The sequence below is a fragment of the Lontra canadensis genome, unplaced genomic scaffold (genome assembly GCF_010015895.1).
Source record: "Lontra canadensis isolate GAN:19392208 unplaced genomic scaffold, GSC_riverotter_1.0 scaffold18, whole genome shotgun sequence".
NCBI classification, from domain to species: domain Eukaryota; kingdom Metazoa; phylum Chordata; class Mammalia; order Carnivora; family Mustelidae; genus Lontra; species Lontra canadensis.
This window is the reverse complement of record NW_022631012.1, coordinates 13,629,615-13,643,387: the sequence shown is the minus strand read 5'-3', so window position 1 is coordinate 13,643,387 and position 13,773 is coordinate 13,629,615. Positions and strand designations below refer to the sequence as shown.

Below are 13,773 nucleotides of genomic sequence, written 5' to 3'. Positions count from 1 at the left end.
AAATCTTTTTTTAAAGTCTCCTCCCTCCCTTTTTTACCGTTCTCTTATTTTTTTTAAGATTTTATTTATTTATTTGAGAGACAGAGCACAAGCAGGGGGAGTGGCAGAAGGAGAGGGAGAAGCAGGCAGAGGGAGAAGGGAGACAACCCGTGGAGCAGAGAGCCCGATGTGGGGCTCGATCCCGGGACTCTGAGGTCATGACCTGAGCTGAAGGCAGATGCTCAACCCACTGAGCAACCCGGGTGCCCATATTTGCTTATTTTTACAAACATGACAAAGCCCATTTATTCATTTACTCTTGGAAAGGGTCCAGCTTTCTCCACATGCCACTCTCTCCCATCACTCTCTCCCAGGGAGGGGTGCTCTCAGGATCCCGTTAGCTATCAGAGGACTCCGATGAATACAGCATGAGATCAAAGAGATTGAGATCTTCTGGTGATACTTATTTCAAATAACTGTATCCAGTCTAGAGTGATTTTACCACGTTCAGCAGCTCAGTGTGTGTGTGGATGCAGGAAGTCTTCATTTACAAGATTCTAAACAAATTTTTAAAATAATAGCCTCCCAGATCCCAGTGAAACTGTCCAGGGATCTATCTGTCCATCTCCTGCCTCCCAAGGACCCTGTTTCCCTGCCAGAGAACACGAGGGTGGAGCTCGTGAGTCTAGCTCTCCCGCACACATGGAGGACCAGAGCAAATGAAGGAGGAAGGAGAGATGCAGCACGTGAACTCTCTCTTGCCTGATTTCCTTTAGATCCCATTACGCATTTGATCTCGTGGCTATTTATAATGTGAACAAGGGGTTTTCAGATTTTACAGTGCTTAAGACTTCCATGGTGGAATTTGTAAAGAGTGAAGGTTCCTGGGATTAAACCCCAGATAGCTTGCTTCAGATTGGCTTTATTTTTTTAATAAGACTTCAGATTTGGGGGTGTGGGGTGAATGTGGGCTATGGACCACTGTGAGAGAAATGCTGCCCTAATGATTTGTTATAAATGTGTGCCCAGTTGTTTCTGAAGTTTAATAATTGCCTTTGCTACTACAAAAAGTCTTTGATCTATCAGCTGAAGCTTAGCTCTTGAATGTGCCTGTAGACCAAGTTTTTAGCTTGAAATCACTGTGTTCCTTGATCACCTATCGTAAGCAGAAGATATGAAACTGTTTACAGAGAGAAAACACAAATAACTGGGTTGTTCAGCTCTACTTCAGAATCCTCAACCTAATATCCCAAGTTGCTGATGAAAAAAATCAGACTTTGTACATTACATAGACTGAAATGTCCAACGGGGCCTTCTTCTTAGATGGAGATTCTTACTTTCATCATGCACTTGGCAAACTGTAGGTTAGTTGAGTAATACAGTTGAGTTTTTCTCCTTCAGGTAACCTATGCCGTTGCACTGGATATAGGCCCATAATTGATGCATGCAAGACTTTCTGTAAAGTAAGTAGAAAGGAATTTTTTTTTAAAGATTTTATTTATTTATTTATTTGAGAGAGAGAGATTGAGTGTGGCAGGAGGGAGGGACAAAGGGAAAGGCAGAGAGACTCTATTTATTTATTATTAACATATAATGTATTATTTCCCCCAGGGGTACAGGTCTGTGAATCATCAAGCTTACACATTTCACAGCACTCACCATAGCACATATCCTCCCCAATGTCCATAACCCAGGCACCTTATCCCTCCCCCCACCAACCCTCAGTTTGTTTCCTGAGATTAAGAGTCTCTTATGGTTTGCTCCCTCCCCAGTCCTATCTTGTTTCATGTTTCTTCCCTCTCTACCTCCCACAACACCTCGCCCTGCCTCTTAACTTCCTCATATCAGAGAGATAATATGATAATTGTCTTTCTCTGATTGACTTATTTTGCTTAGCATAATACCATCTAGTTCTTTCCGTGTCATTGCAAATGGCAAGATTTCAATTTTTGATGGCTGCATAGTATTCCATTGTGTGTGTGTGTGTGTGTGTGTGTGTGTGTGTGTATACACCACATCTTCTTTATCCATTCATCTGTCAATGGACATCTAGGCTCTTTCCATAGTTTGGCTATCGTGGACATTGCTGCTATAAACATTTGGGTGCACATGCCCCTTCAGATCACTACAGTTGTATCTTTAGGGTAAATATCCAGTAGTGTGATTGCCAGGTCATAGGGTAGCTCTATTTTCAGCTTTTTGAGGAACCTCCATACTGTTTTCCAGAGTAGCTGCACCAGATTGCATTCCCACCAACAGTGCAGGAGGGTTCTCCTTTCTCCACACCTTCCAAAATCTGTCGTTTCCTGATTTGTTAATTTTAGCCATTCTGACTAGTGTGAGGTGGTATCTCATTGAAGTTTTGATTTGTATTTCCCTGATGCTGAGTGATGTGGAGCACTTTTTCATGAGTCCGTTGGCCATTTGGATATCTTCTTTGCAGAAATGTCTGTTCATGTCTTCTGCCCATTTCTTGATTGGATTATTTGTTCTTTGGGTGTTGAGTTTGAGAAGTTCTTTATAGATTTTGGATATGAGCCCTTTATCTGATATGTCATTTGCAAATATCTTCTCCCATTCTGTCAGTTGTCTTTTGGTTTTGTTGACTATTTCCTTTGCTGTGCAAAAGCTTTTGATCTTGATGAAGTCCCAATAGTTCATTTTTGCCCTTGCTTCCCTTGCCTTTGGTGATGTTTCTAGGAAGAAGTTGCTATGGCTGATGTCGAAGAGGTTGCTGCCTGAGTTCTCCTCAAGGATATTGATGGATTCCTGTCTCACATTGAGGTCTTTCATCCATTTTGAGTCAATTTTTGTGTGTGGTATAAGGAAATGGTCCAGTTTCATTATTCTTCATGTGGCTGTCCAATTTTCCTAACACCATTTGTTGAAGAGACTGTCTCTTTTCCATTGGACATTCTTTCCTACTTTGTCGCAAATTAGTTGACCATAGAGTTGAGGGTCCATTTATGGCCTCTCTATTCTGTTCCATTGATCTATGTGTCTGTTTTTGTGCCAGTGCCATACTGTCATGATGATTATAGCTTTGTAATAGAGCTTGAAGTCTGGAATTGTGATGCCACCAACTTTGGTTTTCTTTTTCAATGTTCCTCTGGCTTTCAGGGTCTTTTCTGGTTCCATATAAATTTTAGGATTATTTGTTCCATTTCTTTGAAAAAAATTGATGGTATTTTGATAGGAATTGCATTAAATGTATAGATTGCTTTAGGTAGTATAGACATTTTTACAATATTTGTTCTTCCAATCCATGAGCATGGAACATTTTTCCATTTCTTTGTGTCTTCCTCAATTTCTTTCATGAGTACTTTATAGTTTTCTGAGTACAGATTCTTTGCCTCTTTGGATAGGTTTATTCCTAGGTATCTTACTGTTTTGGGTACAATTACAAATGGGATCGACTCCTTAATTTCTCTTTCTTCTGTCTTGCTGTTGGTGTATAGAAATGCAACTAGGGGCACCTGGGTGGCTCAGTGGGTTAAGCCTCTGCCTTCAGCTCAGGTCATGATCTTAGGGTCCTGAGATCAAGCCCCACATCAGGCTTTCTCCTCAGCAGGGAGCCTGTTCCCCCCTCCCCCCACCTGGCTCTCTATCTACTTGTGATCTCTCTCTCTGTCAAATAAATAAAATCCTTTTAAAAAAATTAGAAAAGAAAAGAAATGCAACTGATTTCTGTGCACTGATTTTATGTCCTGACACTTTACTGAATTCCTATATGAGTTCCAGCAATTTTGGAGTGGAGTCTTTTGGGTTTTCCACACAAAGTATCATATCATCTGCAAAGAGTGAGATTTTGACTTCTTCTTTGCTGATTCGGATGCCTTTTATTTCTTTTTGTTGTCTGATTGCTGAGGCTAGGACTTCCAGTACTATGTTGAATAACAGTGATGATAGTGAATAGCCTTGCCATTTTCCTGACCTTAGGGGCAAAGTTCTCAGTTTTTCCCCATTGAGAATGACATTCGCTGTGGGTTTTTCATAGATAGCTTTTATGATATTGAGGTATGTATCCTCTGTCCCTACACTGTGAAGAGTTTTGATCAAGAAGGGATGTTGTACTTTGTCAAATACCTTTTCAGCATCTATTGAGAGTATCATATGGTTCTTGTTCCTTCTTTTATTAATGAATTGTATCACGTTGATTGATTTGCAGATGTTGAACCAACCTTGCAGCCTAGGAATAAATCCCACTTGGTCATGATCAATAATCCTTTTAATGTACTGTTGAATCCTATTGGCTAGTTTTTTTTTTTTTTTTAAGTCTAAAAAAAAATTCTTATTTATTTATTTATTTATTTATTTTTAAAGATTTTATTTATTTGTTTGACAGACAGAGTTCACAAGTAGGCAGAAAGGCAGGCAGAGAAAGAGGAAGGGAAGCAAGCTCCCCGCTGAGCAGAGAGCCCGATGCACGTCTTGATTCCAGGACCCTGGGATCATGACCTGAGCCGAAGGCAGAGGCTTGAACCCACTGAGCCACCCAGATGCCCTTATTTTTTAAATTTATTTTCAGTGTTACAGAATTCATTATTTATGCACTACACCCAGTGCTCTATGCAATATGTGCCCTCCATAATTCCCACCACCAGGCTTACCCAACCTCCCACCCCGCCAACCCCTCCAAAACCTCAGATTGTTTTTCAGAGTCCACAGTCTCTCATGGTTTGTCTCCCCCTCCAATTTCCCCCAAAGTATTTTGATGAGAATTTTTGCATCCATGTTCATCAAGGATATTGGTCTGTAATTCTTTCTGATGGGGCCTTTGTCTGGTTTGGGGATCAAGGTAATGCTGGCCTCATAAAATGAGTTTGGAAGTTTTCTATATTCTATTTTATATTTTATAATTTCTATTTTTTCTATTTTTTCAAACAGTTTCAGGAGAATGGGTATTAATTCTTCTTTAAATGTTTGGTAGAATTCCCCTGTGAAGCTGTCAGGCCCTGGGCTCTTGTTTGTTGGGAGATTTTTGATGACTGCTTCAATCTCCTTACTGGTTATGGGTCTGTTCAGGTTTTCTGTTTCTTTCTGGTTCAGTTTTAGTAGTTTATATGTCTCTAGGAATGCAGCTATTTCTTCCAGAATGTCAAATTTGCTGGTGTATATTTGCTCATAATATGTTCTTATAATTATTTGTATTTCTTTGGTGTTGGTTGTGATCTCTCCTCTTTCATTCATGATTTTATTTATTTGGGTCCTTTCCCTTTTCTTTTTGGTAATTCTGGCCAGGGGTTTATCATTCTTATTAATTCTTTCAAAGAACCAGCTCCTAGTTTCGTTGATTTGTTCTGCTGTTCATTTGGATTCTGTTTCATTGATTTCTGCTTTGATATTTACAATTTCTCTTCTCCTGCTGAGTTTAGGCTTTCTTTGCTGTTCCTTTTCCAGCTTCTTTAGGTATAGGGTTAGGATATGTACTTGAGACCTTTCTTGTTTCTTGAGAAAGGCTTGTATTGTTATGTACTTTTGTCTCAGGACCACCTTTGCTGCATCCCAAAGATTTTGAACAGTTGTGTTTTCATTTTCATTTGTTTCCATGAATTTTTAAAATTCTTTAATTTCCTGGTTGACCCATTCATTCTTTAGTAGGATGCCCTTTAGCCTCCATGCATTTGAGTTCTTTCCAACTTTCCTCTTGTGGTTGAGTTCTAGTTTCAGAGCACTGTGGTCTGAAAATATGCAGGGAATGGTCCCAACCTTTTGGTACCAGTTGAGACCTGATTTGTGACCCAGGATATGATCTATTCCAGAGAATGCTCCATGTGCACAAGGGAAGAATGTGTATTCTGTTGCTTTGGGTTGGAATGTTCTCAATATATCTGTGATGTCCTTCTGGTCCAGTGTGTCATTTAAAGCCTTTATTTCCTGGATGATCTTTTGCTTAGGTGGTCTGTCCATCTCAGTGAGGGGGGGGGCTGTTAAAGTCCCCTACTATTATTGTATTATTGTCAATGTGTTTCTTTGATTTTGTTATTAACTGGTTTATATAATTGGCTGCTCCCATGTTAGGGGCATAGATATTTAAAATTGTTAGATCTTCTTATTGGAAAGACTCTTTAAGTATGATATAATGTCCTTTCTCATCTCTTATTATAGTCTTTGGCTTAAAATCTAATTTATCTGATATAAGGATTGCCACCCCAGCTTTCTTTTGATGTCTATTAGCATGGTAAATTGTTTTTTACCCTGTCACTTTAAATCTAGAGGTGTCTTTGGGTCTAAAATTAGTTTCTTGTAAACAGCATATCAGTGGGTCTTGGTTTTTTTACCCATTCTGATAGCCCTGTATCTTTTGATTGGGGCACTTAGCCCATTTACATGTATTGTCTGTAAGGTGACAGTTACTATATATTGTCTCTATTCCTTTCTGGTCTGTTACTTTTAGGCTCTCTCTTTGCTTAGGGACTCCTTTCAATATTTCCTATAGGGCTGGTTTGGTGTTTGCAAATTCCTTTCATTTTTGTTTGTTCTGGAATCTTTTTATCTCTCCTATTTTCAATGACAGCCTAGCTGGATATAGTATTCTTGGCTGCATATTTTTCTCATTTAGTGCTCTGAATATATCATGCCAGTCCTTTCTGTCCTGCCAGGTCTCTGTGGATAGGTTTGCTGCCAGTCTAATATTTCTACTGTTGTAAGTTACAGACCTCTTGTCCTGAGCTGCTTTCAGGATTTTCTCTTTGTCACTTAGACTTGTAAGTTTTACTATTAGATGATGGGGTGTTGACCTATTGATTTTGAGGGGGGTTCTCTGTGCCTCCTGAATTTTGTTGCTTGTTCCCTTTGCCAAATTAGGGAAATTCTCTGCTATAATTTGCTCCAGCATACCTTCTTCCCCTCTCTCCCTTTCTTCTTCTTAGAATCTTAAGCAGACTTCCTACTGAGTGTGGAGCCCTTCAGAAGGGTTACCAGAAGTGACTAGGGGAACAGCCATTGTTACTAATACAAGGCCCCTTCTTATCTCAGGCTCTGTAGTTGCTCTTTGTTATTTGATCTTGGGCAGGTGTTTGCTCCCATCCATTGAGCTTGCCTGGAGAGTCCCATAATGAGCACCTAAGCACTTTGATACTGGCTGTGGGTCATTGCTTTGAGGGGTTTTCCCTTATCTGTTTGTGCCAGGTGCCCTGCCCACCCCCACATCCCTGTTGCTCCTGCAGCCCTCTGTACATACTCCTGGCACAGCAGTGGTCACACCATGGTTTCACTCCCGTTTGCTCTCCCATCTCTCCCATCAGACAATGGGATGCTAGACAGCAGGGTCTGTGTGTCTGCAGGGCTGGGCCCCATGCACTTATTGAATAGCCACTTGTTCACTATCTGTTGCATGAATAAGTGAACAATCTGGAAAGAGGGACAGAAGATTGCCCTTTGGACTCAACTATAAAATCAATATGTCATAAATAAGAACCGAGTGATAGCCCTAGTAATTGTTTATATCTATCATTAATAAAATATTAAATATTAATATTGTTAATATTTATTGCTGAGTGCCAGAACTTGTTATAAGATTTTTACATATTTTAGCTTGTTGAATAATCACTACTATTCAAATTTTCTCAAAACCTTAAACTTTTTTTTATTAGAAGTTGGTATGGATATGTTTACATACACATGGTTCTTTTTTATTAGCATTTAGCAGTATTGATTCTGTATTATGTTTCAGCTGGTAGTCACCTGTTTTATTTAATTGTTAGTAGAGGGGACTTTGCTTCCTGCCTAGTGTTTGCATTTCATCTCCAGCTTTAGCAACTCACCCCAGAAGATCAGCTCCACCTGAGGCTGGACCAGTTGCTTTTCCATCTAGGTGAGGACCAGGTACCAAGCTTGAATCAAGATTTAGTCAATAGAGGAGTAACATCATCAACACGGTGAAACGGGAGTTTTCTACTCTCTTGTTCCCAAAGAACACCAATTTTGACACTTACTCCTGGATAAGAGTGATTTAAGGATAAGTCCAAGAGTCCAGTGGAGAAATCCCATCACACCAGTGGAACAACAACAACAGTAAATCCAAGACTATATACACTGAAGAGAGTGAAAGAAACTGTTTCACTCTATCTGCATCATCCTTCCCACAAGGTGGCATAGTTCAGTGCCAAGTCAGACCTTCTTGGCTCCTGATTTACCCCATGAGGGAACATTCTCACTTTCTCATGTGAGTGGGAATCTGGCTTCCCCAGCTGTGTGGACACTGCCAAAGAGGCCCACTTCTTTCTCACCTCATCCAGAATACTGAGGAATGATGCACAATCTGGGGGCAGGAAAGGGTGGAAGGAGAGAAGCCAGGGCTCTGAGAGGGCATCAGTAGAACATGGATCCAACTAACCATGAGCAACAAGAAAACACAGAAAGATAATTCAGCAAGATCAGGAAAACAACACATGAACTAAATGAGAAGTTTGACAGAGAGATAGAAATAATTACAGGCAAGCAGAAATTCTGGAGCTGAAGAATACAATGAATGGAATCAAGAACAAGACAAGGATGCCCACTCTTGCCACTTCTGTTCAACATAGTACCAGAAGTCCTAGCCAAACAATTAGGCAAGAAAAAGAAATAAAAGCCATCCAAATTGGGAAGAAAGGAGTAAAATTTTCTGTGCACATGACTTTATATATAGAAAACCCTGAAGACTCCACCAAAAAAATTATTAGAACTAATCAATGAATTTAGTAGAGTTGCAGGATATAAAATCAACATACAAAACTCAGTTGTGTTGCTATATACTAACAAGCTATCAGAAAGATTAAGAAAACAATCCTATTTATAATGGCATCGATAACAATAAAATACTTAAGAATAAATTTAACCAAGGGAGTGAAAGATTATACACTGAAAACTATAAGACAATGTTGAAAGAAATTGAGGAAGACAGAAATAAATGGAAAGATATCCCATGTTCATAGATTGGAAGAATTAATACTGTTAAAATGTCCATAGTACCAAAGCAATCTGCAGAGTCGATGCAATCCCTAAGAAAATTCCATTAGCATTTTTCACAGAAATAGAAAAAAAAAATCCTAATATTTGCATGTAACCAAAAAAGATCCTAAATTGGCAAGGCAATTTTGAGAAAAAACAAAACTGGATGCATCACAGATCCTGTTTTCAAACTATTTCACAAAGCTATAACAATTGAAACAATATGGCACTGGCATAAAACAGACCCACAGACCAGTGGAACAGAATTGAAAGCTCAGGTATAAACTCATGCCTACACAGTCAACTAATCTTTGACAGTGAAGCGAGGAACACAATGATGAAAGGATAGTCTCTTCAATAAATGGCTTGGGGAAACCTGAATGAATTGCACCTCTCCTTATACCACTCATAGATGAACTCAAAATGTATTAAAGACTTAACTGTAAGACCTGAAACCATAAAACTCCTAGAATAAAACAGGGGAAAAAACTCCTTGACATTGGTCTTGGAAATGATTTTTTGGATATGAAATCAAAAGCACAGGCAACAAAAGGAAAAATAAGCAAATGTTATTCTCTCAAACTGAAAATCTTCTGCACAGTGAAGGAAGCAATCAATTAAATGCAAAAGCAGCCTACACAATGGGAGAAGATATTTGTAAACCATTAACCATAGGGAGTTAATATCTAATTATATAAGGAACTAATGCATTCAGTAGCAAAAAAAAAGTAATTTGATTTAAAAATGGGCAAAAGATCTGAATAGAAAATTTTTTTAAAAAGACATACAGATGGTCAACAGGTACCTAAAAAGTACCCAACATCACTAGTCAGCAGGAAAATGCTAATCAAAACCACAGTGAGATACCTCACACATGTTAGGATGGCTGTTATCAAAAACTTCAAAAGTTAAATGTTGGCAAGGATATGTAGAAAAGGGTATCCTTGTTCACTGTTCATGGGAAAGTAAATTGGTATAGGCACTGTGGAAAACAATGTGGAATTTCCTCAAAAAATTAAATATAGAACCACCATAGGATCCAACAATCCCACTTCTGGGTATATATCCAAAGGAAATGAAATTAGTACCTCAAAGAGATATCTGAACTCCCATATTCATTGCAGCATTATTCACTAAAAGGAAATAACCTAAGTGCCCATCAACAGATTAATGTACACACACACAAATATTATTCAGCCATGAGAAGGTGGGAAATCCTGCCATTTGCAAGAACATGGGTGAATCTAGAGGACATTACACTAAGTGAAATTAGCCAGATAGAGGAAGACAAATACTGTATGACCTCAAATATATGCAGAAAGTAAAAAAGAAAAAAGTTGAACTCAGAGCAACAGAGCGCAATTGTGGTTGCCAGGGTCAGGGACTGGGAGAATGAGAGATGCTAGTTAAAGGGCACAAGCCTTCAGTTATAAGACGAGTAAGCTCTGGGAATCTAATTTGCAGCACGGTGACTATAGTTAATAAAATTGTGTTTTGTACTTGAAATTTGCTAAGAGAGTTGACCTTAAGTATTCTCACAACACATGCATGCAAGACGGTAACTATGTGAGATGATGGGTGTGTTTATCAAACTGATTGTGGTAATCATTTAACAAGGTATGCATATGTAAAGCAATCACATTGTGTGCTTTATTTTTTTAGAGATTTTATTTATTTATTTATCAGAGAGAGAGAGAGAGCACAAGCAGGGGGAGTGGTAGGAGAGGGAGAAGCAGGCTCTCCACTGAGCAGGGATCCTGACACGGGAGTCAATTCCAGGACCTGGGGGTCATGACCTGAGCCAAAGGCAGATGCTTAACCAACTGAGCCACCCAGGCATCCCCATATTGTGCACTTTAAATATACAATTTTATTTGTCAGTTTTATCTCAAGAAAGCTGAAAAAATACTTAGTAGAATCAGCAATAAATTCTTGATTATTTGTTTTTTTACCCTCTAGACTTCTGGCTGCTGTCAAAGTAAAGAAAATGGGGTTTGCTGTCTGGATCAAGGAATAAATGAATTAACAGAATTTGAAGAAGGAAATAAGGTCAGTGAGTTCTAAATTTTTTGTTAAAGTTTTCTCAGGACATGAACAGAAACCAACTTACTTTTAGGAAGAATAAATGGCTGCCTAAGTTGACTCATTTGAGGGATTTCAATATGACCCCCCCTCCATTCTCCATCTTCATCCAAAAAAAAAAAAAAAAAAAACTGTCCTAAACTTCATTCTTCATTCCAGATATTATTCTGGTCCAAATACAACTATCCATAGGAGAAAAAACATATTGATCCTTTAATGTCTCTTAGTTTTTAAAAACCTTTTTTTAAGAACCAGACAAGCAAAATGAAGACATTAGGGAAATGGAAGAACTGACAGAGGGAGAAGTGATGGGTGGGAATTTGGAGAAACACTCTTGTTCTCAGCTGCTGGTGCCTCCTCTGCTTTCCCAGACCGCAAAGAGAACATGCAGGAAGTTGAGCTTTGGAGGACCATTGACATCTGCACTGAGTTGCTAATAATTAGGTCTTTGTTAGAGCCCTTGACTTAGAACCCAGAGACTGTGGCTGCCAGTTGGCTTTGTTTCTGTCTGCTGTATGTCTTCTCCTCAGCTCATTCCGCAAAGGATTTAAAGTAGTTAGAGTTGCCTGGTGACAATAACTCCTGTTACTTTCTTTTCTTTTCTTTTTTTAAGACAAGTACAAAACTCTTCTCAGAAGAGGAGTTTCTGCCATTGGATCCAACTCAAGAATTGATATTTCCTCCAGAGCTAATGGTAAGGCAAATTTGAGCTCATTCTAGAGGAATTCATGGTGAGATATTTAGGAAGGGTGTTTGCTTATGGATCCTCTTGGAAGCTGCTTGGCAAATAGGTAACATCCATCTGCCATTCTTAACCCAAGCTCTAAAGATAGTTGATGGTTAAAAGTAGCAGATTGTATCTATAAGAAAATGTCATCACAACTTCTATAAATGTAGATATGTTTTCTACTTCTAGCTTTGTTGAAGTTTATTCTTCCATAGAATGAAGGTTTGACATAATTAAGCATATTAAAATATTTTTAAACATTGAAATGAATTCCTTGAAGATACACAAGCAGCAAAGTTATATATAGGAGAACAGTGTCCAGAAGGAATAAAATACTTTTATATGTTTAATCTGAATTCTGAATGCTTAGTAAAGCTTTACTTTTAGGTCACTTTTATTTTCTTTTTTAAAAAAGATCTCTATTTCCTTTCTCTGTTTCCTATCAAAATGGGGCAGAAACAGGTGGAAATGTTGTCATGTGATGATCTTGAATCCCTCTTGCTGATTTAACAGATAATGGCTGAGAAACAACCACAAGGGACCAGGATTTTTGTTGGTGATAGAATGACATGGATTTCTCCAACGACCCTGACGGAACTTCTAGAAGCGAAATTCAACTACCCTCAGGCCCCTGTTGTCATGGGGAACACCTCTGTAGGTATGTAGAACCCCAGGGACCTCTTCTGAGGGAAGTGAGGAAAAGGACTTTGGAAGAAAGAACCTCATGTTCATGTTCTCAGGAAAAACAGTCTGAAAAAGCACTTTTAATAGTTTAGACTTGACTCTTGGGATTGCTCAAGAGACTTTCATAACTTCCATTACGTAAGTAAATTCCTATTGCCTAGAATCAGAGCAGTGCATAGAGTTACACCTAGGAGATCTGCTTCATAACAGCACAGAAGTAGCAGTTCCAGTGACAGCTGTCCTTTCCTTCCATGTGGCGACTGATCTTGGGCTCATATTTGAAGTCGCTCTTTGTTTCCTCTTTCGGTGGTATCCTGATAGATATGAAATGGTTTTCTTACACTGCAGTTACAGGGTCTTTCTATTGGGTCTGTTGTGAACTCAGTTTGACTTCCTTCTTCTCTGAGGAGACTCCCAGAGTCCTCCCAGAGAATTTTGAGTACGCCACAAGTCTTCTCACACTAGTCAGCCGACACTTCAAACTGACAAGTTCAAAGAGTCCTCAGAGTGCAGTGGAAGTCCATCTGGCCTGTCTCTGGGTGATTTGGCAATGAACAGACCAATGGAAAGATAATGTTATTTTTACATATTTAAAGATAATCACTTTTTTTTTCTTTTGAGAGAGAGAGAGAGAGTGATAGTGTATGAGCAGGGGAGAAGGGACAGAGAGAGAGGGAGAGAAGAGAATCTTAACAGGCTCCATGCCCAGTGCAGAGTCCCACATGGGGCTCGATCTCACGACCCTGAGATCATGACCTGAGCCAAAGCCAAGAGTCAGGCACTTAACTGACCGAGGCACCCAGGTACCCAAAGATAATCACTTTTAATCACAATTTCAAAATTTGTTTTTTCTAATCCTTTAGGGCCTGAAATGAAATATAAGGGTGTCTTTCACCCAGTTATAATTTCTCCCGATGGAATTGAAGAACTGAATTTTGCAAACTGTTCACATAATGGTGAGTTCTTATGGTCCCTCTTTTCTTAGTTTGCATTCGGTAATCGATTTTTGTCCTTTGTCCAGTGGACAAGCAGAAAAAGAATTATTCCTAATTATAATATACAGAGATTCTCTCCTTATAAAAATGATAACATTCTGGAGGAGACCCAGGGAAGAATTCTCTATAGTTACAAGAAATACTAATTGTCTGCAGAGTCTACTGAAAAACTTTCTTCTGCCATATCAGAGACATGTAACAACTATTCAATGAAGAGTGTTGTGCTTAGTGCTGGGTAGAAGATAAATATGAGTAGAACCCAGTCTCTGCTCTCCAGAAGCACAGGAGGAAGGAGAGTAAGTTTGTGTATTGAGCAGCTTACAGCTTGGCTCATCTGATCCCACAAAGGAAATTGACTTAATGACAATGATG

The 13,773-nt window shown here is 39.0% G+C and overlaps 1 protein-coding gene across 1 annotated transcript in view; it reads left to right on the top strand.

Moving 5' to 3' along the window:
* LOC116869145 (aldehyde oxidase) overlaps positions 1–13,773 on the top strand; it is an 80,015-nt gene that overhangs the window by 15,198 nt on the left and 51,044 nt on the right. The window contains exons 6-10 of the mRNA XM_032860125.1: positions 1,381–1,442; positions 10,873–10,962; positions 11,609–11,689; positions 12,236–12,380; positions 13,270–13,362. Coding sequence (XP_032716016.1) covers positions 1,381–1,442; positions 10,873–10,962; positions 11,609–11,689; positions 12,236–12,380; positions 13,270–13,362 — 471 coding nt within the window. The remainder of the gene's footprint in view (positions 1–1,380; positions 1,443–10,872; positions 10,963–11,608; positions 11,690–12,235; positions 12,381–13,269; positions 13,363–13,773) is intronic.